Here is a 27,772-nt window from a genome sequence, read left to right as displayed (position 1 = left end):
TGAGTGATACGATTTTAAATTTTAACAATGTGTTCATGCTACTTATGTCCCAAAAAGGAGATGATAATCAGCCTTCCATGATATGGGCCCTTTAATGACGTACCAATTGCTGAACATTTATAAGTAGCTACTAAATACAAGGCTTTACATTAATAACTCAGTAATAAGCCTGAGGTTAAAGGAGTCGAGATGCAAAGTGTAGGTTCTCATTTACAGAGCTGTATATTTATATAATTCATAAGATCTACAGCATGAGAAATTGACAGGCTTGTGAGGGAAAAAAGCTGTAGCATTCCCCACCATCTCCTCCATCACACTGCTACAGCTGAGCGGTGCTCAAAACAGTTTTTAGTGAATCGACTCGCTTCTCTTCGTTCAACTGCCCGAAAGTGAGTCGACTCTGGACTCATTTGATTCCATATCCACTGAGCATACGTGGAGTTTTATTTAGTCTTTTTTAAATATTATCTATATCATGTCATATTATCAGCTGGCCTGCTGAGAGAGAGGTGTACAAGAAGAGATTCCTAAGAGGAGATCTCCACCTATTTTTAAGATGATTAAATGGATAAAACAAACAGCCATTCAGAGTGGTTTGGTGTGAAATGCTTAATTCTTGAGAAATTTGCTGAATTGTTCGCAGTGGTGGGGATGGGAACCAGATGTCCACCTCTCAAAGCTCCCTTCAGAAAATTAATGAAATGGTTATGAATAGATCAGAGACATTGTTAGATAGATAGCACTTTATTGATCCCGGAGGGAAATTGCTGTGTTTTGTGATATTTTGGCTTATATTATATTTTAATTCATGCATAGTGGAGGCAAGGGGTACAAGGGCAGGGAGTTGTAAGGCAAAAGAGTCCCTAAAGAAAACTTTTTTTTTTCTTCCAAATTTCTGATGATTTCCCCATCATCTACACGACATATAAAATAAAAACTCAGGAGACATGCAAGGTTCACTGGTGGTTTTGAACTGTAAATAAAATAGCCATATTTGAGTTGTAGTCATAGTGACCCCTGGTTCCTATTACTACTGTAAAGAAATCTAAGTCCAAGTTTCTCAACTGAATTATTCGACAAAATAGTGGACTTGCCCTTCAAATGATAGTGAATCGGTTCACTTGGTATGATTCAAAGACTCGGTTCGTGCACTACTACAGCTTCTCAGCACAGAGAGGAAAAAGAAAATGGCGCAGAGACTAAGTCCTCAACCACCATTCCTCACTTTTAGCGCTCAAATAATACACGTTAGCGATCAAATGCGACCGAAAAAGGATGGTCATAGTAAAAAGCAACTCCGGCTCTACCGGAATCGCGGGTTAAAATGAAAAATTAGCAAGTGCAAAGTGTAATTTTAGGCCCTCGTTTTGAACAATAGGCGGTTGTGAGTGAGGGTGAGGGGACTTAGTCTCTGGGACGCCATTTCTGTTCTCGAAAAACTAACAGTCGAAGCAGAGAGCGAAGCACAAACATCCTCATCCACTCACTTAGACATGTTAAATTTTAGCTGTCACTTACCATTCATCCGCGAACCAGAGTCCATCTGCGAAAACAGAGGAGATCAGTGAGAGGAATAAGTTGATATTTCGTTTTGAAAACGGTTATTGGTCAGCTTCTTGTTCGAATTTTGCCGTTCCACCTTAAATGGCGCAGCAGATGCATGCTGGCGCCTCAGGCATCAGAATGTAGATGCTGCGCCGTTTAAGGTAGAACGGCAAAATTCGAACAAGAACCTGGCGAATTGCAGGAGGGGGTTTAAAAACGTCAAACACGCAACAGTGATGGCATTTTAGCATACCGAAGACCAAAATAACGCATTTTTAATTTCGTAACCATCACTATTAATCCTTATTTGGATTTTCGGTTAGATGAGTTCATAGACAAAGCTGTTTAATTCACACACTAAAACCTAGGTTAGCTAACAGTCACCGAGACAGCTTCAAACAATTATTAAATATAGTGAACATATGTAGGCTGTACTACCTGGTGGTGTTTATGCCCATGCTCCTCGCTCATTGTCCAATGGTTTTATGAAGGAGAAAGCTGTAAGAAGCTCGTTAGAGAGAGATGCCGGTAGGAAAAAAGCTTTGTGGAACTGAGACACTTCGGCTATGAGTCTAAGTCCCACTTTGCCCCGATCGCGCATGCGCAGGCAGTTTGAAAAAGACAGCGCATGGCCAAGTTCAAACCCCTGTAGAGGTGGGTAGAGTACCACTCTCAAAAGACATGGTTCTTCAAGGGTTCTTTAGTAAAGGCTATGGTTCTATTACAACCATGAGTTCTATATAGAACCATTTCATGCTCAAATGGTTCTTCAGATTGATGGAGAATGTGTTGTACATGGTTCTATTTAGCACCAAAAAGGTTGCTGCTATTGTTACATGGACAAGCTTGTCACAATATTAGAAACCTTTTTGGTGCTATACAGAACCACTGTCAAAAAAGCTTCTTTAATAGAACCATATACAACACATTCTCCATCAATCTGAAGAACCAACTCACCATAACATTGGTTCCATATATAATGGTTCTAAATAGAACGGCTAAAGCCTGAGTAGACTGATAAATCACTGTGATCAGATCTCAGCGTTACTGGGCTGTGATTTATCAGTCTACTCAGGCTTTAGCAATGTGATCAGTTATTAATATTAATGTTAGTGAGCTCTGCTAAAGGCTGAGGAGACTGGTAAACCAATCGGAAGGCCAGTTAATGATCTCAACTTTAGTGGGGTGTTTTGAGGGATGATCAAACTAATACTCACCTAATTAGTGGATGTGTTTGTGAGTGATAAATTTAACAGTAATGTTGTAGTGGACTCCTGTTCAGGAGATTGTGGGAGCAGCAGCGGGCTGGAACAGTCAATAAAAGAAAAAATTGAGAATTTTCAGAACTTTTCATGATGCATGTTAACAGAATAACCACATGAAAAACTGCCAACCAGTAACAGTAAAGAACAGCGTAAAATAAACTTAAAACATTCCCACATGCCTTATTACGATGCATTTTAAATATATTACTTTTTATGTATTGGTCAGTGTATTCAGTATTCAGCCATCACTGCAACCACAAAATATTTTGTATATATTGTGTATAAACCCACACTCTAGTAAAAGAGCATCACATTGGTAAACAGTGTCTCCTGTAAAAGTAAACAGGCCTTCCCAAAAAGCAACATAAAAGTAGCTCAAAAAACTCCTCAAAGCGCCCATATCATGGAAAACTTTATTCTGCACTTTGGGAAAATAATTCGATGCAACATTTAAACATTGCTAGAATTTTCAAAGTATACCATTCCTCTCTGATCTCCACAACACAGTCCATGCAGGAGAACTAAGCTGCAAAAACAGCTTAGTTTGAATTGCTTTTACAATGCAACAAAAACCAACACTGCTTTTCGAATGAGGGCAGCCAATCAGAATAGAGCTCATTTACATCAGTCTTAAAGGCACAGTATAAAGGACAGTCTGTTTAATTGTAAGGGATAAAGAGAGGTTGGAAAATGGTTATGTAAAAATGAATGACTTTTGGTGAACAAAACTATAGAAATGTTAAGTGGACCCTGGGGGTGTGTGTGTGTGTGGGGGGGGGGGGGGGGGGGGGGGTTGGGTGGTAAATGCAAGAAAAATGAAAGGCCTTTAAGTACTGAGCTACTGCATAAGTACTTGGGAGTAGTAGTAGTAATAATGGGCCCACTTCAGAGTACGTGTCACTAATAACTGTGTAGTTACACATGAATAGCATATGCAAAAACACTAACTACTGATTGAGCCAATGTTGCAGATGGTTTACAGAAGTACAGCTTATGTACAATTACACACAGATTAGTCTTTTGCAACAGTTAAAGGAAGTATGTTTTACATAATGGTACATTTATGCTTTACATAAATACTGTAATAAGTGGGTGGAAACAAGGTAAAATAATCACATCACATTAATTAATACCATTCTGTAATTACATTAAACCTATATAACAACTACACTGGAACTGTCCTGTAATGTAGTATTAAAGTTACACTTTAAAATAAGTGGGCAGTTCCTGTGTAGTTGTTACTGTAACAGAGTGGTAATATAGAAACTGCTTTGGTAGTAATGCAATGCATTTCATTAATATCATAACAGTTACATTTTAAGGTAAGGGGACATCTGCTGTACAGTCACATTACAGAATGGTTTAAAGCTGAAACTGGTTACAATGCCACAGAGCACTAGCACCATAAATGCTAGTTAAACATTAGGCAAGCCGGCAGATACAGTGTAAGTAATGACTTAATGGAAGTTATTACATACTTTCTTTTACTTAATTTTACTGCTGGAAAAAACGCCATTCCAGTCTGATTTCAAATGTAATTATATTTGTTATTACCCTTGTACATCCATCCATCCATCCATCCATCCATCCATCCATCCATCATCTTCCGCTTCTCCGGGATTCGGGTCGCGGGGGCAGCATCCTGAGCAATGAAGCCCAGACCTCCCTTTCCCCAGCCACTTCCACTAGCTCCCTGGGAGGGATTCTGAGGCGCTCCCAGGCCAGCTGGGCGATATAGTCACGCCAGCGTGTCCTGGGTCTTCCCTGGGGTCTCCTCCCCGGTGGACTTGCCTGTGACACCTCCCAAGGGAGGCGTCCAGGAGGCATCCTAACAAGATGCCCGAACCACCTCAACTGGCTCCTCTCGACGTGAAGAAGCAGCGGCTCTACTCCGAGTCCCTCCTGGATGACCGAACTTCTCACCCTATCTCTAAGGGAGAGTCCAGCCACCCTGCGGAGGAAACTCATTTCAGCCGCTTGTATTCGCGATCTCGTGCTTTCGGTCATTACCCAAAGCTCATGACCATAGGTGAGGGTGGGAACATAGGTCGACCAGTAAATCGAGAGCCTTGCCTTATGGCTCAGCTCTTTCTTTACCACAACAGACCGGTAAAGAGCCCGCATCACTGCTGACCCAGCACCAATCCGCCTGTCAAACTCCCGCTCCCTTGTACCATCACTCGTGAACAAGACCCCAAGATACTTAAACTCCTCCACTTGAGGCAAGAGCTCATCCCCGACACAGAGAGGGCTCTCCACCCTTTCCCGCGTGAGAACCATGGCCTCGGATTTGGAGGTACTGATCCTCATCCCGGCCGCTTCACACTCGGCTGCAAACCGATCCAGTGAAAGCTGAAGTTCACGGCCTGATGTCCCCAATAGGACCACATCATCTGCAAACAGCAGTGATGTGACCCTGAGGTCACCAAACCGGACACCCTCCATCCCCTGACTGCACCTAGAAATTCTATCCATAAAAATTATGAATAGAATCGGTGACAAAGGGCAGCCCTGACGGAGTCCAACTCTCACTGGGAAAAAGTCTGACTTACTGCCGGCCATGCGAACCAAGCTCCTGCTTTGTTTGTACAGGGCCTGAATGGCTCGTAGCAAAGAGCCATGTACCCCGTACTCCCGAAGCACCTCCCACAGAATACCCCGGGGAACACAGTCGAATGCCTTCTCCAAATCCACAAAGCACATGTGGACTGGTTGGGCAAACTCCCATGAACCCTCGAGAATCCTGGAGAGGGAAAAGAGTTGGTCCAGTGTTCCACGACCAGGGAGGAACCCGCACTGCTCCTCCTGAATCCGAGGTTCGACTATAAGCCGGACTCTCTTCTCCAGTACCCTTGCATAGACCTTACCAGGGAGGCTGAGGAGTGTGATTCCCCTGTAGTTGGAACACACCCTCCGGTCCCCCTTTTTAAAAAGAGGCACCACCACCCCAGTCTGCCAATCAAGTGGCACCACCCCCAATGTCCACGCAATGTTGAAAAGGCGTGTCAGCCAAGACAGCCCCACAACATCCAGAGTCTTGAGGAACTCGGGACGGATCTCATCCACCCCTGCAGCCCTGCCGCCAAGGAGCTTTTTAACTACCTTAGCGACTTCGGCCTCAGTAATGGACAAGCCTATTCCCGTGTCCCCAGACTCTGCCTCCTCACTGGAGAACGTGTTGGTGGGATTGAGAAGGTCCTCAAAGTATTCCTTCCACCGCCCAATGACGTCTTCAGTCGAAGTCAGCAGCACACCATCTCCACTATATACAGTGCTAGTGGCACACTGCTTTCCCCTTCTGAGTCGCCTGACGGTTTGCCAGAATCTTTTCGGAGCCGACTTAAAGTCACTTTCCAAGGCCTCACCGAACTCTTCCCACAGCCGGGTTTTTGCCTTGGCAACGACTGAAGCCGCAGATCGCTTGGCCTGTCGATACCTGCCAGCTGCCTCTGGTGTCCTACAGGCCAACCATGTCCGGTAGGACTCCTTCTTCAGCTTGACGGCATCTCTCACCTGGGGTGTCCACCACCGGGTTCGAGGATTACCGCCCCGACAGGCACCAACTACCTTGCGACCACAGCTACAGTCAGCCGCTTCAACAATGGAGGAGCGGAACATGGCCCATTCTGAGTCAATGTCCCCCACCTCCCCCGATATCTGGTCAAAGTTCTGACGGAGGTGTGAGTTGAAGATCAATCTGACAGGTTCTTCTGCCAGACGTTCCCAGCAAACCCTCACTATACGTTTGGGTTTGCCTGGTCTGACTGGCATCTTCCCCCACCACCTGATCCAACTCACCACCAGGTGGTGATCAGTTGACAGCTCAGCTCCTCTCTTTACCCGAGTGTCCAGTACACATGGCCGCAAGTCCGCTGACACGACTACAAAGTCAATCATTGAACTGCGGCCTAGGGTGTCCTGGTGCCATGTGCACTTATGGACATCCTTGTGTTCAAACATGGTGTTCGTTATGGACAAACTGTGGTTTGCACAGAAGTCCAAAAACTGAACACCACTCGGGTTCAGATCAGAGAGGCCATTCCTCCCAATCACACCCCTCCAGGTCTTACTGTCGTTGCCCACGTGAGCGTTGAAGTCCCCCAGTAGGACAATCGAGTCTACAGGAGGAGCACTTTCAAGCACCCCTTCCAAGGACTCTATGAAGGCTGGGTATTCTGAACTGCTGTTCGGTGCATAAGCACAGACAACAGTCAGGACCCGTTCCCCAACCCGAAGGCGTAGGGAAGCTACCCTCTCGTCCACCGGGGAAAACCCCAACATACAGGCGCCGAGTCGAGGGGCTATGAGAAAGCCCACACCTGCCCGCCGCCTCTCACCATGGGCAACTCCAGAAAAGAAAAATGTCCAGCCCCTCTCAAGGAGATTGGACCCAGAGCCCAAGCTGTGTGTTGAGGTGAGCCCGACTATATCTAGCCGGTATCTCTTGACCTCGCGCACCAACTCAGGCTCCTTCCCCACCAGTGAGGTAACGTTCCAAGTTCCAAAAGCCAGTTTCAGCAACCGAGGATCAGAACGCCAAGGCCCACGCCTTCGGACACTGCCCGATCCACAATGCACCGCACCCCTACTACTGCCCCTCCCATCGGTGGTGGGTCGATGGGAGGGGGGACTCATGTAGCTCCTTCGGGCTGGGCCCGGCCGGGCACCATGAGTGAATGCCCGGCCACCAGACGCTCGCTGGCGAGCCCCTCCCCCAGGCCTGGCTCCAGGGTGGGGCCCCGGTAACCCTGATCCGGGCAGGGTACACAAGTCCTGCTTTGTTGTCCTCATAGGGGTGGTTATGGATCACACTTTGTCTGGCCTGTCACCTAGGACCAGTTTGCCATGGGAGACCCTACCAGGAGCTTTTGCTCCAGACAACATAGCTCCTAGGGTCCTTCAAGCACACAAACCTCTCCACCACGATAAGGTGGTGATCCATGGAGAGGTACCCTTGTACAATTATGTGTAATTATATGAGAGAGAATAGGCTGATACAACTATTAAGATACACTTTGTGTAATTACATGAGGCAAAACTGAAGTTGATACACACAGGCCATCTGTAACACCGACTAAATCATTAGTAGTTACATTGTTGTTGCAGATGTTGCACACATGTAACTGCAGTTATTAAAGGCAATATAAAGCGGGAACATAACAATAACAATAATAATAAAAATAAAACTTAACATGTTTTTCTGAAACCCAAAGCGCAATAGTATGAAAATCAGGAAAACAAACTAAACACAATAATAAACAACAAACACCAGACACCATGATGGACTGAGCAAATCAGTGTTATTGTTTATCTTGTGGTAAATAAGAATAGTTTTAGGCAGAAACAAAACAGTATGCTTAACATTTTCAAATTGCTTATATTTACCATTATTAGTTTTATTATTCAAACGTGTTCAATATTGCTATGTTTATTGCTGTTACCATTCGTGCTATGCAGCATGTAGTGCAACAAATGAAGCATGAATGTTTTGTAACTCCTTAAATAATGTATATTCTTTTTGTTAAAATATGGAAATCCTACACATTTCAAAGCAAAATATGGGCAGTAGAATATAAATTCATGCACAGATGATACGCCTGACAATTATTACATGATCAATTATTTAAGCCGATCACAATTATTATTTACTTCGTATTTAACAATAAATAATGAACAAAGTGTGTTTTCAGTTCTGACGTTTGACTTGCTGCTAAACCTTCAGAGTGCAGTAATGTTTGTATATTTGGGCTGTGACTGTGGTCAGAGCAAGTATCGGCAGCTAATCAGCCAATTTAGCCACTTTAGGTTTGTACTTTAACAGACACAATACAAAAAAAATTAATTGTTAATCTCAATCATTTATATGGCCAATTAATCTTCAGTTAAATTCATGATCGTGATAGGCCAGTAGCTAAATTTCACTCTTTTTCTACATAACAGTTTGCACAAATATAAATACAAAACACCCTTTTTGTTGTTCTTTCAGATTGACTGCAATTTTATCATCACTACATACAAAACTAAGAAGACGTGTAGGTTCGCTGGGGGTTTTGGAAAGTAAATAAGAGCAGCAGGGGGAGGGATCACCCCAGCATTTGGAGGGAAATTAGTGGTGAAATGAGGCCTAAGGAAACAGATGTGTTTACACCTGCATAAACATCTGTCTAAAATATATATCAGGCCACCTCATGAAGAGATTTAAGCAACTAGACCTAAAATCGGTTTTGAATGCATCTTGGGTGCATTTACACCTGCAGTTTTACTTGGACAGTCTCTATACAAATGGGGCAAAATTACCTTGAGGTCTGCTTGATTTGGGCTACTGCATCAAATAACCAATGAATCATGCAATGAACAGCATTGACACTAATGTCATTATGAATTAAACAAGCATAAACAGCTAATAAAGGAAAAATGTAGTTTATTGAGCAATTTATTAAAAAGTGCAATACTAAACAGTGTATTACACTGTCATATATAGGCATATGCAACAGTTTGGACACCCCTAGTCAAACTATGCATTTTATTTATTTGCTTATTTATTTTATTTAGCATATTGGGGCAAAAAAAAATGTGCCATATCATTTGCACATTTTATGCTTGAATCTCACAACATATCAAAGGTTGAAACAAATTTGATCAATTTTTGAAAAATGTCACTGTGAAAGCCTGAATGATCAAACAGTGCAACAATTCAAGAACGTTTTTCAATGTAAACTAGCAAAAGGACTTGCTTTTCATCATGTACAGTACATATCATTAAATACAGAGAATCCAGAGAAATCACAGTATGCAATGACAGGATCTTACTTATAGGCAGCACTGCATTAAAAACAGACAATTCTGTAGTGAAGATTACTGCAGCGGCTGAGCAACACTTCAGAAAATCATCGATTGCGAACAGAGTTCATCACTGTATCCACAAATACAAGTTAAAACTCTACCATGCATGAAAGAAACCATATATGAACAAGACCCAGAAACGCCGCCGCCCTCTCTGGGCCAAGCTCATTTAAGAGGGACTGAGCTGAAGTGTAAAGTGCACATGGAATGCTGACTGTACAGATGTACAAGGCACCATTAAAGGTGAATGTTATATACGGGTTTGTTTTGGAGCAACATATGCTACCATCCAGCCAATGTCATTCTCAATGAAGGCCTTTACTTTTTTTTTTTTTTTTTCTTTTTCTTCAGCAAAACAATGTCAAACCACATCCTGCATCTATTACAGCAGCATTGCTCTGCAGGATAAGCTTGCAGTCCAGACCTGTCAACCATTAAAAACACTGGCTGCATTATGAAATAAAAAAATGACGAGACCCTGAACAGATAAGCAGCTGAAATCCTACAGCAAGCAAGACTGGTAAAACATTTCACTTTCAAAACTACAGCAGTTGGTCTCTCTACTTCCCAAACACTTGGGTCTTGTAAAAGAGCTGATGAAACACAATGGTAAACATGCTCCTGTCCCAACTTGCTTTGATATTAGTTGCTGGTGTCAAATTTAAAATTATATATTAAAAAAAATAAAAAAATAAAATACTTCAGTTTCAACATTTGATATGTCGTCTTTGTACCATTTGTAATTAAATGTAGGGTTTAAATGATTTGTACATTCTGTTCATTTACATTTTAACAGCTTCCCAACCTTTTGGAAATAGGGTTGTAGAAACATTTTAAATATAAGGAATGAATATTTTATTAGTGAGACAATGATGTTTGGCCAATTTGACAGTTACATGTATATACTGTGCCTGTTCTGTGACTGTACATGGCTGTAAATGGGCAAAAATATAATGGAGTATGATGGATCAATTTTCCTATATTTTTTTCTATATTGCTTTTATTTGCAAAAAACATACATTTTTACTTCATGGCATTTAAAAACAGGACAGTAAATATGGAAAATATATTTATTTCCCTTTGGATGTTTAAAAGGATCTTAAAATATTTAACATTTTATACAACTAGAACGCTGTTACGAGTGAATGTCCACTGTGATCTAGCAGCCCAAAAACAACTCACTCTAGCCCAACAACAAAAATAATCAAAAACGAACGACACACACACACCTCCACAGTGACAGTGGCTAAAGGAGGAAACAGTGTTGTAGGTGTCTTAAAGGCACCAACATTAGGTGTGGAAATAATAATAATAAAAAAAAAATTAAACCAATTGCACAAAGAATTTTGTCCCAGCATCCACTCGCAATGTCCATAAGCACTAAATGCTTTGAGTGCCAGGATGAGATGAGACAAAGCCAATGAGAATCAGCCAGTTCAGGGGAGGGATTAGAGTGGGTGTAATAAGAGGGTCAAATCTCCTGAGGGACTGTAATTGGGCAGTGGGAATGGACTGTGTCGCATGCCTCGAGGAGAAGGCCCTGGCAGCCCACACACACATCCTGACTGTGCCAGTCTCTCATAGCCAGCCTGTGGAGAGAGACAGAGCGGGGCAGGCGAGCTTCTAGAACCAGAGGGACCCTGAAAAGAGACAAATAAAACAGAAGCCATACACTTCATGTAGTGTACTACAGTGTCAATGTTGCTTAGTGGATCATCTCAACATTATAGAGAACATGTTTAAATAATAAACCATACCGGAGTACTTTGGTTTTCAAGTGAACATTGCTGCCCTCCAAGAACTGATTACTTTATAATGCTCTGTAATATTTATATGATCCATTTGGTCCAGTCCTTTTTCGGCCCTCAAAATCATTTATAAATTATTAGCCTGTTTCAACCATGCACTACAAGTCCCAGCATTCACTGCAACAACCCCCTTCCCCCAACAACAATCTATGGGCCAGTGGTTACACAAAAGGAAAATATGCCTGGTGTCTTTTTCAAGCAAATATGCAGTTAAGAAAACAAAGTAATTTTTACTTAGAATGACTTTCAAATAAGTATTCAATATCCATTTTGCTGTTGTAGTTTTGGCATATTCGTTTATGTGAGCCACAGTCATTCGTTTATGTGAGCCACAGTCATTCTGACGTTTGTAATACACTATAGGAAGTGTGGGGGTGATATGGCTTCTACTGCTTCACTGCACCACAAGAGAAGAAATTAATCGGGCAGGTAGCTCCAATTGGTTAATTAACTGATTAACAGTCAATAGATTAATTATAGTCCAAAAAAAACCAAACAAACAAACAAACAAAAAAAAACAGTTAGTAGTTGCAGTTTTAACAGGCCTTGAAGTCATTTGACAGCATGATGTTTTACTCACCGGGATGGGTCCCATGACCAGCGTTCATTCCAGAAGTTTCTTTGGCTTTGCTCACTTTCTTTATTCAGTACGATTTTCTTAAAGAAGCTTAGGGGAAGGTTGATGCACCATTTCAATGGCAGATGCATCTTTGTTGCAGTATTGCACAGATGAGGGGATATATTTTAAAACAAATGAAAAAATAAGCTCAAATAGCAAATCATTCAGCTGTTTAGTACATTGTAACAGCAACTGATGCACGAGCACTAATAAAACTTACCTCTACACAACACTCTGGACATATGACCCTATAAACAGTACACAAAGAAAATCAGAAAAATCTATGATCTGCAATGCTGAGCAGATTGACACACAAAAAAATTATAATAATATTATTATTAATCGTACCTATTGCAAAGAGAACAGAAGTTGTGCCAGGTGAAATACAGACTTCGTTTTGTACAACATGAACAAACCTGACAAAGAAAAAGAAGCATAACATTTTACAGGGAACAAATTGCTGGTTTTACAGGGAACAGGCTGCTAGTGCAGCCTGATACCCGGCTGCAGCGCTGCTATGACAATCTATGACTGCAGCTCTGTCATTTAAATAAAGCTTTTAAACAGGTTTTAAAGTGATACTTTAGCACCTTCTGACTACACTAGACAGTGCTCAGGATAAAATCCATGAGCAGCAAACTAAAAGCAACAGCAGAGTGCAGTTATACATACACATGGTTTTGGATTACTGAAAGCAATAAATACGTTCTGAATAAGCTTATTTTCTCCAAATTTGGGCAAATAAGTGATCAGTAATTTAAAACATGAAGTTGTCCATTAAACTGTCCTTTCAAGGCCATTTAAGCTGTAATGTCATTTTCTGATTATTAACGCATTCTATAAACACATTGTCCGACTCCTGTATTTGAAGCCGACTTCTCCTCTGGCACTGACAACTGAGGCTAGAGCAAAGTCTGCACTTACTGTACATTCATATCTTAATGTCTTTCAATATAAAAAGCTTCTGAAAGTGGTGCTGGACTCACCCGCCAGCTCCTGTAGGCGTCACACGACGTGGTGTTCGGACTCCCTTCGCCGGAATAGTGCTTTTTAATCACGTCAGCAATCGTCATGGGAACAGACGCTTTGTCTTTCAGTGCCTTTCAATCAATGACAACAGCCCAAATAAATAAATAATTCATATATACAAGTTTTAAAAAAAGTTTGAGAACACCAACTTGTTGCTCTAGAAATTTAAACCCGACACACCTGAAAATGTCACTTCAAACTTGAATTAAAATTAAATTTCAGAATTTAACATTTTACATTCAGATGTGTCTTGTTTATCTCTTCAGCCTCTCACTGCAGATAAACGTTCTAATTTCTTTACAGTGTTGGTGATGGGAACCAGGGGTCACCATGACCGCAACACATATAGCAGTTTTATTTAATATCCAAAACCACCAGTGAGCCTACATGTGTCTTCTGAATGTTTCTATGGAGTGTTGAAAAGTATCTGAGAATGATTGCATCTCATTATGTACATATATTATGAATAAAAATTATGATAATGTCTGACATGCTGTATTGACTGACATGCTGACAGGTTGTATTATATGCAATGTATTCCTAACCATTGCACGTAATTTTGTGAGGTAGAATGAAGAGATCTAGAATGAAGCATCACACCAAACCACTCTGAAGGACTTTACATCTCAACCATTTAATAAATGCAGAAATTTAGAAAAATCAGTGGAGATCCCCTTTGAACTTGCTACACACAAGCTGGTGTGGCTCCCAGTTGCTGGTGAAGGATCTTGTGCGTCGTTTTCCTCGAGAAAGCCTACAGCCTGTAGTCGGACTCTGTGGCGTGGAAGAGAGAGCAGGAAGGAACTTCAGACTTCGATCACCTGAACCTGTACAGACCCGAGAATCACACCACAAGACAGCATTAATGCTGGCCTACAGGGAGGGAAAAATGAGTTGAATTGCTTGATTGATTGATTCAATTGCATAGAGTTGAGTGTTAAATGATGATAATTGATTACAGTGATAAAATATGAGCTTAAACAAAGTACTAGAAGTGAATTTCCCAATAAAAAAATATATATATATATATATATTGGTGTAATCTTAATGTCTATACTCCACTATGGCAAAAAGACTACTTCCAGTCACATTTGCGAAGGCACTGCATTTTTAAAAACAGTAAACACACTATAATAATCACTCCATCATAAAAGTGGTGTTTCATGATGAAGAATAGTAAGACAGTACAATAAGAATAGTAAGCCAATCATAATCTAAACAAGATCTTCAGTCTTTGCCATTGTTTTGTTCAAGCCAAGATGAACTGGAAGCTTTAGTACCTGCAAAACTGTCTTCCGGTGTAAGAGAACTGCCTTTACATGTCCCTCCCTATAAAAAATAAATAAATAATCAATAAATCAATCAATTATACTTTTTACAACTTAACATCTGGGTGAACAGTAGATATGAAAATCTAAGCACTTAAGCGATAGCGCCTACTTGTGAGGGCGCCCCCTGTTGGCTTGGGTTGGGAACTGAATTCAGAAAGAATGACGTATCTTCATGTGAAGAGTCCTCGTAGATGGGCACGAGGCCGTTTGAGCCAGTCTCCACAGTACCTGCACCAAGATTAACAAAGAGGCAGCTGAAACTTTCAGGAGCCCACGGATGCATGGCCTTGAAATAATCATGCAAAAATGAAAACTTTGTGACGAATTGAACAAACAAACTTTATCAGAATTGCGACAACACAACATACTGCGATGTTCAACACAAGCCTCTCAATATAATAGGCACAGGTATCAAAAGCATACATACAACAGTCTGGAGTGAATAAAGTACTCAGTTTAATACTGATTGTTCTGAAAACCACCACTTTCCAACCACTTGGAAAAAGGGCCACATAGGTCATAATAATGTTTCTCGTAACTATGATGACACCATCTGCATCATGTCTGAGGATTTCATAATTATGACCAAATCTCTCACAAAAATGACTTGCAATCTCCCAATAATGAGAATTACTAGTGAGATTCTAATACATATGTTGGTTTGAGGTTTTTTTTTTTTTTTTAAAGACACAAAAAAGGCTCTTCTATGCAAAGAAACCTTTTAAGTCACAATACTGAGATTATAAGTTAAAAATGTGAAAAACCTTCTCTATATTATGAGATCAATATGGTTAGATAGCAAGTCCTAACAGGTACTAAACAATAATTAGGAGAAAAGATGTCCTTTAGGGCAATAGACCGCGAGAGGGAGTGTGTTATCACGAAATAAAATTACAGCTGTGATTTAGTTGCCGTAGATCACCACAACTATGATGCCATAGCGACAACACACGACCTCCAGTGTTCTATTGCTTTTACACAACATTTAAACAAATGAAGTAAACTGGGCCTTGAACGCAGCGCTTAATATGTTAGCAGTTCATTCTAACAAATTAAAGTTACTTAACAAGCAGCTTGTTGCTACGTCAGAGTAACGAGTTCTGCTCACTGCCGCACAGTCGGCAGTTCACTGTCCAGCTCCTTGTTTTGTTCCAGCCAGTCTGTAAAGCATCTTGCAGCCCATTTTGTCGGCGATTGGTATTGGGTCTTGAGCGTCTCCTACACCCGTCAAAGTTGCTGCTTAGCAACAGCATCTCAGAGGAGTACTAGTGTTTGTCAAAAAACTGCTGTTACAGTGAAATAACAGCACTGTTAGAACGCCTCCTAACCAATCAGCTTGCGTGGCCGGAACTAACTGTTGTATAATATGAAATAGCAAGTGTGAGATACCAAGTTATAAAATATTCTCACATCATCAGAAAGTAAGTCAGTTATGAGATGCCATGTCAATTATGAAAGTCATAATTATGGGAAAACTTCATTGTTATGACTTATTCAGTGGCAGAAATGGGCTTCCATAGATTACAGTGCATTTAGTATAATAAAAATGAAACAAGCCCACAATGAGGACAGACTTTACTCTTTACCTCGAAATCAAGAACAGGGAGTAAAAGCACACTGCTTGTTAGCTTAAACCCACAATAATAGCTGTTGGCTTTGGCAATATAATAACTTTATAAAACATTTATAACACTCCAATAAACTGAAAACAAACGTTAACAGAAAACTGATTTTCAGGCTGTATCGAAACATTTAATAGACACCACTACAGTGCACAATATCAAGACCGGTAGAGATTACTGACCAACTCCACACGGAGTATGAGGGTAATTTAGGCCTGCAGTGTGTTCACTCCAAAAATGACAGTGCTACAAGGGATTCTCTGAGCGAGGGCACAGAACAACCACATCTGGTTTCCTAAAGAACCCTGTTTAAAAGTTTTATAAGGGTTTTTCTTAAAGTTTACATTATGTGGAGATTCTTCAAACTTCACACTCACATTTGACCTCAAGAAAGGTCCTATGAAAAAGTTTGTCAGATTCAAGACGTGTTCTTAAACCACAGAATGTTTCGCACCTTTGTGCCTCAAGGTTCTGCTCTTACCAAACGCCAAATAAGAAAAAACACTGAGGAATATCAGAATCTTTGTGGAAAAATTATTGGTGAATGAGGCTTTAGAGGAGTTCATCTCAAACTGGTCCTCAGGGAACCTGCTTCCATTATGTTAGCTACACTAGCCTCATAATTTCAGCACTAAAACTAAAGAAACAGACTTTAGACATCAAACTTATCTTGACTGATCAACTAAATTTGGGATAAAGGTTGGGGGGTGGGCTGTAGGTTTTGCCAAATTTCCACTTTAACTTGACTGGACTCCTCAGTTCCTCATTAGTTGCTCTGCTGGAGGGGGAAGTCCTCCAAAGCACAGAGATCCTCCAGGACTGTAACTAAACCACAGCTTTAATATCTACCTTCAAAAAGAAGATAATATAACAGCAAATCCCTACCTTTGTAAGACTGTCTTCTCAGCAGCTTCATTCGGTCAGCTGAGCGGATCTCTTGCATTAGCAGTTCATGCAGACTGGTCTCATGCTTGGGGTTTTGGACTCTGGGCTTTAGGTTGCGCTCAGAGACCTGGAAAACAAGACACACTAGATTGGTCTTCAGAAACAAGAGGGGAACTTTTGGAACGACAAAATGACAGGCCAGTAATTCTTCCACCACAGAATACAGTTACATAAAGACATCAGGACACAGTGTAAACAGTTAACGTTCACTAATAAGACAAATACTCACTGGACGCAGTTTTGGCCCCGACCGTATCACCTCGAGCAGTGCCTGATGAGGGTCCGATTTGCTCTGACCACTCCTCCCTGCCTGCACAAAACAGAGTGACCACAAAGACACATTCATGGCACAGTTTACACAAGGTTTACTACAGGGTTTAGAGGGGGGTATTGCAGGTTTTAACAAAATATGTACTTAAAAAGTATAATTTCTTCCAGTAAAGAATAAGATGCTGGTGCTTGGTTTAAATTGTTATTGTTGCTACCACCACCAATAGCACTACTAATAATACGGTACAAATAAATGATTACTAATCACTATTCACTTAGGTAAAACTGACCTTTCACGGGCTCTTTTACCTTTTTCTTATTGACGTGGATTGTTGCCAAATTGACCCTCAATTTCATCTTTAAATATACAGATGTTTGCAATAGTCTGTGCACCCCTGGCTACATCACATTTTGTTCATTTCTGAAGTGATGGAAGGTGGAAGACCGACTGGCAACAGGAAAGTGAACATACTCCAAAATTCACCATGAACAAGATACGCAGGCTGAAGATTTTGGATTGGCCATCGCAGTTCTTTGACTTTACTAAATATCCTGGAGGGGTAACTTTGATCTCATGCTGCAGACTGAGTGACATTCCCTCTGGTTGGAAATTTCCAAACAAAGGTCTCCTACCTTGCTACAACAAGCATTTTCACACTGTGATACTAGCCAAATGGGGATTACCAGTACTGACATAGGAGGTTGCACAAACATTTTCACAAGCCATATGCACTGCTTTGTTTTGTTATGTATTTTAATACTTTACAATTTCCACTTAATTAAATAATTTGGTCAGAGGTGCCCAAACGTCTGCAATCAATTGCAAATATTTGTGTTGGGCTTTAATCAACAACATTTGAAAACGAGACTTATCATCCCAAAGTGTGACAGTTTTGTTTTTAATCAAAATGAAATCAAAACTGTACAGTTCCAGTATATTTCCCCTAACTGTGTATAGGTATATACATCATTCTGTACATACGTCATGATTTATGAAGTTAACGTCATGAAGTTAAATATTTCTTATACTGTTCCACTAAAACTCAGGTTTTACATCACTACATATTATATACAACCAAATCCAATTACAAAAGGAGAATAAAAGATTAAAAATAAATTAATTAAACTCAGCTAATCCAAACGATGACAAGCAATTAAAAAGGAACTAAAAGAAAAAGATCAGAATAAAATAGAAGCACAGTAAAGAGTAAAAGAATTCAAATAACTAAATAAGTAAAGGAGAACATGACGGGGGCGCTGACCTGCACCTTGCGGAGTGTGTAGCGTCTGAGCTGGATGTCCTGCAGGAGCTGGCTGAATGGTGACGTGTCCACAGGCAGACAAGCACTAGTGCTCAGTGTGGCCTTCGGGGGGTGCAAGACCACACCTCTGCTCAGCTCCTCCATCAGGTCCTTCCACCCAAACTCCTGAGCGCCATTCTGAAGAACCAGAATTCCTGAACTAAACTTGTCCGCATTTAAAAGATTTATTCACATTAACACTCATAAAAAGTCACAAAATAGGAGTTAAACTGAGCCTCAATCTGGCAACCCAAAAATGACTTTAAAAGTGTGCTGGAGGTTAGGGAACCAGCCTTGTGACCGGAAGATTGCTGGTTTGAGCCTCTGTGCCAACAAAACGTGACGGGAGTGCCCTTGAGCAAGGCACTGAACCCTACGACTGCCCCCCGGGCACTGCAGATAGGGCTGCCCACCGCTCTGAGCAAGTATGTTCACTGCCCCCTAGTGTGCGCTCACTAGTGCAAATGTGTTTCACAGCATGGATGGGTTAAATGCAGAGGTGAAGTTTACCCATATTAGTCTCACAACAAGGCACTTAATCTTAAAAAGCCAGATATAGGGGAATTCCACCGATTTTTCAGTTTTGGCATAAATAAATTACTGTAAGTCATCCAGAGACGGTTTCCCAAACACATTGTTGAACATCTACCATAGTTAAATGACAGACAGACAACCATTGTGGGGATATACGCACTCTCTCCCACACGCACTCTCTCCACCACACACAGGCGCACTCCCCCCCCCCCCCCCCCCCCCCACACGCACTGACAGACACTTTATTGATCCTGAAGGAAATTTAGCAAGAGTCGATGAATGTGAAAAGCAATGGAAAATGTGCGGTAGATGGTTCTATATGGAACCTTTTTGACAAGGGCTCTATAAAGCTCCGAAAAGGGTTCTTTTAATGCAACAAGCTCAACTTCATAATGTTTTTCAGTGCTATTTAGAACCCTTTTTCAAAAGGTTCTACATAGAACAGTCTAGAGCACATTATCAATCTGAAGAACAATTTCATGATGCAAAGAACCCTTCAATCATACAAAGGGTTCTTTGAGCATCCATGCTTCCATATAAAACCCATTTGCTTTATTACGAACCCTTGTAGAACCATCATTGTTAAGAGTGCCAAGAAACTTAGAGTCAGAATGGTTCACAGTGGTGGTGACAGGAACCAGATGTTGGTATAGTGTAGTGGTTAACACCTCTGCCTTCTACGGTGTAGACCGGGGTTCAATTCCCTGCCTGGGTAAGCACCCTACACTATACCAATATGAGTCCTTGGGCAAGACTCCTAACACCACCTTCGCCTACCTGTGTAAAAAATGATCAAAGTATAAGTCGCTCTGGATAAGAGCGTCAGCCAAATGCCGTAAATGTAAATGTAGATGTCCACCTCTAAAACCTCCCTGACAGAAAGTTATTACATGAAACCGTTATGAATTCACTGATGTCTGAGACTTTGTTTTACGATGGGAGAAGGGTTCTGCATAAAATGTCTATGTGGATTTTTTTCTCCACCTATTTTATTTTATTTTTTTTTATAACAGAGAGGAACATGTAAAGCAAAATAGTCTCTGAAGGAGATGTATTATAGTAAATAAACACATACATTTCTGTTGTAGACACTGGGATATCTGGCAACTATCAAGAGTGAGCTTCTCCACAATAAACCATTTCACACCAAACCACTCAATGACTTCACATCTTAACTACAGTACTATGCACCACTTTTATTCATATATTTATTTATTTTTAAATGGGTGAAATTCCCCTTTAATACCACTCAAGTCCATGATATGCAACAAGTTATTTGGATCTGTTACAGCCTCCATGATTATAGCACTTGTTTACCTTAACTGTACATTTAAATGAACAAAAAGTAGACCTTCAGAACTGACAAGGCTTTATATTTACTTACCCAGTTAGTTGTCATGTTCGGGACTAGACTGGTCTCTGATTCCACAATCATTTTCTGCAGACTCTGAGATAATAAAGAGTTCATTTAATTCAACTTGGTCAACCATCAATGTATGCTTATCTCTTCATTAAAATCTTTTGCTTCTATAAACCACAAGCTACCACCCCATTTCCAAAAAGTTGGGACGCTATGCAAATTGTAAATAAAAGCAAAATTCAATGATGTGCAAATTATTTAACCCTTTCATTAAAAGTTCCAAAAAAGTTGGGACTTGTTAAAAGAAGAGGTGATGAAACGGTAGTAAACAACACTCCAAATGGCTGGGAACTGAGGAGACTGACAGCTGTAGAAAGTGAAATGCGTTCCTGTTCAATAAAGAATTTTAGCCGCTCAACAGTTCATGGTCTCCTTTTCATATTTTTCATTTTAAAATGTGCCAAATGTTTTCAGTGGGTGACAGGTCTGGACTGCAGGCAGGCCAGTTTAGCACCCAGACTCTAATACGTGCAGAATGTGATTTGACAGTCTTGCTGAAATAATCAAGGCCTTCCCTGAAAAAGACGTTGTCTGGATGGCAGCAGATGTTAAAACCTGTATATATTGTTCTGCATCAATGGTGCCTTCACGGATGTGTACATCACCCATACCATGTGCACTAATGCACCCCTATACAACCATGAATACTGGCTTTTGAACTGTTCGCTGAGTGCAAGCTGCCAATTATACACCAGGGTTTTTTTTTTTAAGCATTACACAACTTTACCAGGCTTTTGTTGCCACCATCCCAACTTTTTTGGAATGTGTTCTTGGCATGAAATTCAAAATGGGCATATATTTAACAATGAAATCTCAATTTCAACATGTCTTTGTACCATTTTCAATTAAATAAATGGTTTACATTATTTGCACATCCATTGCATTTTGTTTTTATTTACATGTTGCACAGCATCCTATCTTTTTTGGAAATGGGGTTGTATTTTGTATATTTAAAAAAAAAAGTAATATCTATAAAACTTCTGGGTCATTTTCTATGCAACATTAATTTTTCTACTGCAAGCAGTTAAATTTTGCCCAAAGTTTTACAAATGCGTTTTACTTTATAAAGCATAAATAACAATAAATAAAGCCAGTTAACACTTTGTAAAGCATGAATAAAAACAATACAACTACATTTATTTTAAAATAGTACAAACACAATACCAATATTGAAACGAAGAAATAATAGCTTTCAAAAAATATTTGCCCATTTTGAACTTTATCCAAACAACATGTTTCAAGAAATATGGGAAGAGGGGATGTTTAATACTGTGTTGCATCACCAGATCCCTTTGGCCAGCTTCCCAGACTCAGATTAAATGACCTAGACTAAATGAAGTTAACAGAGTAACACCACTGGCACTGCAGTTTAGTTCATGATTTGGCTTAATTCACATCCAGGAAATGGGCTTTTTGATGTGTACCAAGTTTAGTATTGGAGGTCAGAACCTAAAAGAGAAATTGCACCAATTTTTCCATACCCTTCTGAGACTCTGGCTTCCTTATGCTCGATACGTGCCTAGATCAACCTAAAACTGATCCTCTCAAATAAGGATGGATTGCGCTTGTAGCAGCACTACATCTTGTGCGTTCAAAAAAAAGATGGCACCCATTTTGGTAAACTCACCTTACAGGAGAGGCGCAAACAAAAAGATACATTTGCGCCAGTTTCATGAAACACACCCAGATTTACTGTGACATTAAGAGCAAATAGCATGACACATTTGCTCATTCAAAAATAAGGAACACTGGCAAGTTAACATGCATTGCACCACAAAAAAAAAACAAAAAAAAACACCTGAACTACTCTGATGGTAATTTTCCCATAAACCTTCTAACAACTGCAGTTGTAGGCCAACATCAGGAGGAAGAAGACTGATGTGTTTAGACTAATTACATGTGAAAGTTGATTTTCCTGCGACTAGTTTTATTTGTGAACCCTACTTTTCAATTTACAATGACTTGACTACTACAAATGTACTTCTTACAAGCCAAAACTGAATATGTATTAATCAATATTTAATATTTACTAGTGGAAATTTAATTTTCACGTGTGATCAGGAAATCAGGAAATAAAATGCTTGCCATAGGAAATAAAATTTCAGCATGTTAAAACCCATGATGGTAAAAATGAGGCCTCAATTCAAACCAATGAGATGAAATCTCACATGTAAAACAGTCCAACAATTGAGTTTAGCTTTAAGATTTTTACATGTCATTTTAAACTTTGTGTCATGACTAAAAGTTAAAAGCATCTTTATGAATCAGTTTACTATTATTTGAAGCACTTCCCTTAAAACCTGCAGCTGTTTCTGAGAATTCTGATTCTTTGTTTCGTCATTTTGTGCATCCATTTTTGTAGCCAACCACAGCTTTGCATGGCACGAGTCTTTAATAAGAGCTCCTTTCCATCTGGATTTGTCTGGGACAGAGGTGATAAGGCCTCAGCGTTACAGGGATCTATCATGCTTTTCTTTTTTGTGTGGTGTAGATTTTTGTGCATGTAAACAGCCTGCAAAGTTACAAAGCTCAAAGATCACACCAGACGGAGATACTCACACAGAAACCACATTTCTCAGCTGCCTAAAACGCCTCAATGCCGGGATGTGGGAAGGTGCTTTAAGTTGGAAGTGCAGAAACTTTAAGAAAAGATAAGATAAATGCGACTATGAACGAGGTCATGTGAAACGATAGGCAATCTCCTAACAAAATCCTCATGAGCTGACCTGCCTTTGAGGATCGACTTCGCCGGAGAAACAGCCACAGCAGAGTTTAGAGCTGCTCAGGAGAGAAAGGTCTGTCTCCAGATTGCAGGACAGGGACAGGACCACTCTGCCAGTTAACACATTCTGCAGGCTGTAGCGCTGTTACTGCACCATTTTCATTTTTTTATTTTTATTTTATTTACTTTTTTTTTTTTAATTGGTGGAATTGCCCTTTAAGTAAGGATCCAGGCTTCTCCTCACCTCCTTTGTTTGCTGGATGATCTGCAGACAGTGGCACAGCTCTATTGTGTGCGAGTAAAGGGTGGAACACACGCTTCTGTAATGCTGAGCTGCCTGGCTAGGGTTATAAAGACGTTCCTCACAAACCTGCAACATAAAAGGTGCCAAAATGAGTTGATACCAGAGAAGAAACACTTCCAGTTCCCTTAAGAACCTTTCAAGAGACAATGTAAAAAGTCTGTACAGCTACAAGGTCCATCCTTGCACTGTTCGTCCAGGCCCAGAACCACTGAGGAGCCTTAGTTTTGAGAGGTGCAAGTTAGAAGAGGATATTTACATATTAAAGGTCTCATATCATTGGGGGGGGGGGGGGACAACTCAATATTTAATAACTGATAATAAGCAGTGATGAAGTCACGTTTGTGTCTTTTGAAGCTCTGCATTTTCTTGAGAGGCTTATGCTCCCGAACATTCCTGTTCTGGTCATAGTTTCAGTTCTGCTCAGCTCTATTGACAACCACAGATTGCAGTCGCCCAGAAACACTTCAGAGATGGTTAATTTGACATGAAACGATAAGTTGACAAAGTAAGCACATGTTCCTCGACTTAGCTTAAATATTGAGAAACCTTGCTTGCGCTACCCAACCAGATATTTCGGCCATAATCTCAAAATACAGCGGAAACAGGAAAAATAAGGTGGACTAAATGAACTGAGAGAGCTTAAAAACTGGTGGAACTTGCAGTTTATGGCCTCTGTGAAAAGGTATTCATCTTTCAGCTCGTAGGCCAGCCTACCTGGAGGACTTCAGTGATGGTGCTTATCGGCTGAAAACAGTGTTCTGCTCCAAGCCTGATGTCCACTTTGGTCATCTGAGATACCAGCAGTTCCAGGGTCTCGTCCAGCTCCCTTTCCACATCTGCTCCGAGACCCCAGTCAAGACAGGAGTACATCAGACGGCCCACGTAATCTACAGTCTAGGGAAACATGTACTGAAAGCTTATAAGGTACTTCATTGGCCATTTTGTCAGAAATACTAACCATACAGGTTCACTTTGTAAAGTTCTCTACAAAGACTGCCTCCAATTTTCTTTTATCTACAGCATTTTACAAAAATTGCTTTTTTTTTATATTTCTTCATAATTAAAACAGCTCCTATGTAAAATGTCATTCAGAGCGGTTTGGTGCAAAGTGCTCTGTTCTAGAGAAACTTACCGAGTCAGAATTGTTCACAGTGGTGCTGATCGGAACCAGACGTCCACCTCTAAAATCTCCCTCACAGAAAGTCTGAGGCATTGTTTCACGATAGTTTTGAGAAGATTTTGGTCTAAAACATACCTTAAGGAGGTACATGCAGTGCAAAACGGTTCCCAAGGAAAACTTACGTCTTTAGATTTATCACTATGATACCATAAGCAACATTCCATATAAAACTCAAGATTCACTGATGTTCTTGGATAGCAAAAAAAACGGCTATACGCGTGTTGTATTCATGGCAACGCCTGGTTCCGTTCACCACCACTGTAAAGAAATCAAAGTCTCTGCAATAGACCTTTCCACAACAAACTGCTCTGAATGACTTTAAAGGTCAACAACTTCATTATGACTAAATTACCAAAAAAAAAGGGATGGAATTCCCTTTTAAGCCAGTACAATCTGGCTAGGGTCCAAAGACACCCCTGAGCCAAGGCTCTGTCAAAAACAGGAGTAAGCGCTGACACTTAAAAAGAAAGACACACCGAAATGTGATATGTTAAGAGTGGACCGCCACTCAAAACATATGAGGACAAGAGCAACTGTGAGGTCAGAAGCTGACCACTGATGTAGGACTAGAGAACAGACAACAAACTGTGCAGTCCACAGTCTCTGGAGCTACAAGGGAGGGGTTTCTCACAAAGTGAGCAAAACATACAGGACTTCTAGTTGCATAGCTCCTTTATATTACTTTGGACAAAGTCCACCAATTTTTCAAATTTATGCATAATTCCATCATTGAGACAAAATGTCATTCCGAGTGATTTGATGTGAAATGCTTTATTGTCTTTCTTTACAGCAGTGGTGATAGGAACCGAGAGTTGTGACGTCTACAACCCAGATAATGCAACACTCCTGAAAAGATGAAGGGTTCTGTATAGAACCATGACAACCCAAGTAACCATTTGTATGCTGAAATTGTTCTTTGCGTGGTGAAAATGTTCTTCAAATTGATGGAGCATGTGTTGTATACAGTCCTACCCTTTCTGAAATGGTACTATACAGTAACAAAAAGGTCTGAAGAACCCTTTGTGGTGATAAGCTCTTCAAAAAGGTTAGGACCATATACGACACATTCTGAAGAACCATTTCACCATACAAATGGTTATTTGGGTGGTCATGGTTCTACACAGAACCACAATCTTTACTAAAGAAGCCCTGAAGGACTATCTTTTAAGTGTGTAAAAGTTTGTGTAAGTAATGGTGATGATGGAATAGTGATAAATCTGTCTAGTGGGGGTTATTTTGCCTTTTAACACCCAGAATGAATCCCTATACCATAAACATTTTTACAAAACGTGTTTAAGACCAAAACGACTGTGAAATAATGTGGCAACGTATTCATAACCATTTCATGAAATATCTTTGTGAAGGAGCTTTCAGAGGTGGACCCTATCACTGTTAACAACTCTGAACGCCTTTGCGTGTTCACCATTTACTCACGCACACATTCCAGAGGCTGAACAGCTGCTTACCTGATCCTCAGTCTCCATGACAAACTGCTCACCTGGTTGAAGAAGATCGTGGTAAACAAGGTCAGTCCGAGCAGCTCGGCTGAGGGAAGTTTAGAGGGGGCAGTCTTGTCTTACCAGTCTTGCTGCTGTCTATTCTCAGAGAGACGCTGCCGTCGTGTGAGAAGAAGATGCCCTCAGGTCCTGGGAGCCTAAAGGACTTCCAGGAGCCAAACGTCCCCCCGAGATCTCCGGTGAAATTGGGCTCCAGCAGGGAGCAGAGCTGGTAGCAGAGCGCCCAGGCCTGCTCCTCACAGACCGGCTGGTTCTGCAACCCGAGAATGTCGCTCAGAGCTACGTGACAGGCGCTGGGCGTGAAAACGCAGCGCTCCATTGGAGGAAACACAGCGTAGCGGTATTAAACAGGCTGATAATGCGGCTTATGTCTCGTGTAACAGGCAATTTAGAGGCCGTGCATCACCAAAACGCCAAACCTGGAAACAAAGCCAAAGAAACGGTGAAATAGTCTTTTCTTCAAAGCCAAACAAAGGCAGAGCGCTATTAAGCTAATTGCAATCAGCTGAAGCTCTACAGGCCACGCCCACAGCACAACCTTAGGCCTAATCATTCTGGATACTCCCCAGTTTCAGGATTAACAACCCAAAGCACGTACAATAGTTTGGTGAATTCAAAGACTATCCTGTAGTCAATGTTCAATCAAAACAACTATTAAGTACAATTACTTTTTTACTGTCTTTTCAGTGAGTCACTCTTTACCTTTATTCCAGCTTCCGTTCTTTTCAGGAGACTCACTTTCAGTTTCCCAAAAAATCTGCAGACACGCCTCCAAAGTTCAGTCTTAGAAGCTGGTTGATCATTTTCTGAAGTAATCAAACACATTCGGTGATGTTGGGGTCTGGACTCCACGGTCAGTCCATTGTTCAGCTGCTTTGTTTGTGTCTGCCTCCTTTTCTCAGTGAGGCTTCTTTACAGCTACATATTCTTCCAGACCCATCGTGCTGAGCTGACTACTCACAGTGGAAGGATGGCCAGAAACAGCTGTCCATCTGTTTTCAGATCTGCAGCAGCTTGATTCTCTCCTCTCTCGCAAAGATGACAGCTGTAAGTGCTGTTTATCTGATGGGGCAGTTTTGGTGTCTACCAGGTCTTCCAGGTGGTTGTTAGGAATCCCATTTGTAGCTTTTAATCAATTTTTAGTTCTATTTTCATCACTTATTTTACTTTGACTTCCTCCTTCCTTGTGCCAGTGGATTATCTAATGTCTAATGTCCTCAGAAAAAATGAATAACTTGTATTTAATGGCTGAAAATGAAATAAATGAAGGGTGGTCTCAGACTTTTGCACAGTGCTGTATAGTACATAATAGATGAACAGGGTAAAAGGGAGCTAACAAATCATGCAAAAAACTACAGTCACCCTATATGATTAGTGGACCTGATAAAATGGATGAATGTAGATGTATCTAGTAAAATGGTCAGTAATTTGATACAATAATTAATGATTTTACATGTGTCAGTGTTTGATAAATTATTTCCAAACCTCTCCTCGTGGCAGCCCAGTATCAGCTGTGG

At 40.8% G+C, this 27,772-nt stretch overlaps 2 protein-coding genes across 2 annotated transcripts in view; both read right to left on the bottom strand.

The window, feature by feature from the left end:
• top1 (DNA topoisomerase I) overlaps nucleotides 1-2,138 on the bottom strand; it is a 44,312-nt gene extending 42,174 nt beyond the window's left edge. The window contains exons 1-2 of the mRNA XM_017698222.2: nucleotides 1,984-2,138; nucleotides 1,519-1,543 (exon numbers count right to left, since the gene is read on the bottom strand). Coding sequence (XP_017553711.1) covers nucleotides 1,519-1,543; nucleotides 1,984-2,016 — 58 coding nt within the window. The 5' untranslated portion in view covers nucleotides 2,017-2,138. The remainder of the gene's footprint in view (nucleotides 1-1,518; nucleotides 1,544-1,983) is intronic.
• Nucleotides 2,139-10,709: 8,571 nt separating this feature from the next.
• On the bottom strand, nucleotides 10,710-26,726 carry zgc:114123 (uncharacterized protein LOC569174 homolog). Its single transcript, XM_017698187.2, has 16 exons — nucleotides 26,319-26,726; nucleotides 26,205-26,236; nucleotides 24,273-24,452; nucleotides 23,499-23,624; nucleotides 20,497-20,559; nucleotides 18,540-18,716; nucleotides 17,237-17,317; nucleotides 16,948-17,074; nucleotides 14,550-14,668; nucleotides 14,390-14,438; nucleotides 13,803-13,936; nucleotides 13,067-13,180; nucleotides 12,429-12,496; nucleotides 12,301-12,328; nucleotides 12,042-12,169; nucleotides 10,710-11,293 (listed from the first exon to the last, which is right to left on the bottom strand). The coding sequence occupies exons 1-16, from the start codon at nucleotides 26,572-26,574 to the stop codon at nucleotides 11,125-11,127; spliced, it is 1,851 nt and encodes a 616-aa protein (XP_017553676.1). The 5' UTR covers nucleotides 26,575-26,726; the 3' UTR covers nucleotides 10,710-11,124.
• Nucleotides 26,727-27,772: the final 1,046 nt, after the last annotated feature.

This window comes from Pygocentrus nattereri, chromosome 9, assembly GCF_015220715.1.
Source record: "Pygocentrus nattereri isolate fPygNat1 chromosome 9, fPygNat1.pri, whole genome shotgun sequence".
Lineage (NCBI taxonomy): Eukaryota > Metazoa > Chordata > Actinopteri > Characiformes > Serrasalmidae > Pygocentrus > Pygocentrus nattereri.
The sequence above is the reverse complement of the archived record's forward strand: the minus strand, read 5'-3'. Positions and strand labels throughout refer to the sequence as shown.

Bases quoted from the DNA above. Each gene is read 5' to 3' on its own strand.
- zgc:114123 (XM_017698187.2), bottom strand. From the start codon at position 26,574: ATGGAGCGCTGCGTTTTCACGCCCAGCGCCTGTCACGTAGCTCTGAGC. The intron at 20,560-23,498 runs GTGAGGAGAAGC...TTATTATCTCAG, and splicing joins TCATCCAGCAAACAAAGGAG to AGTCTGCAGAAAATGATTGT. The intron at 14,439-14,549 runs GTAGGCGCTATC...TATTTTTTATAG, and splicing joins AACAGGGGGCGCCCTCACAA to GGAGGGACATGTAAAGGCAG.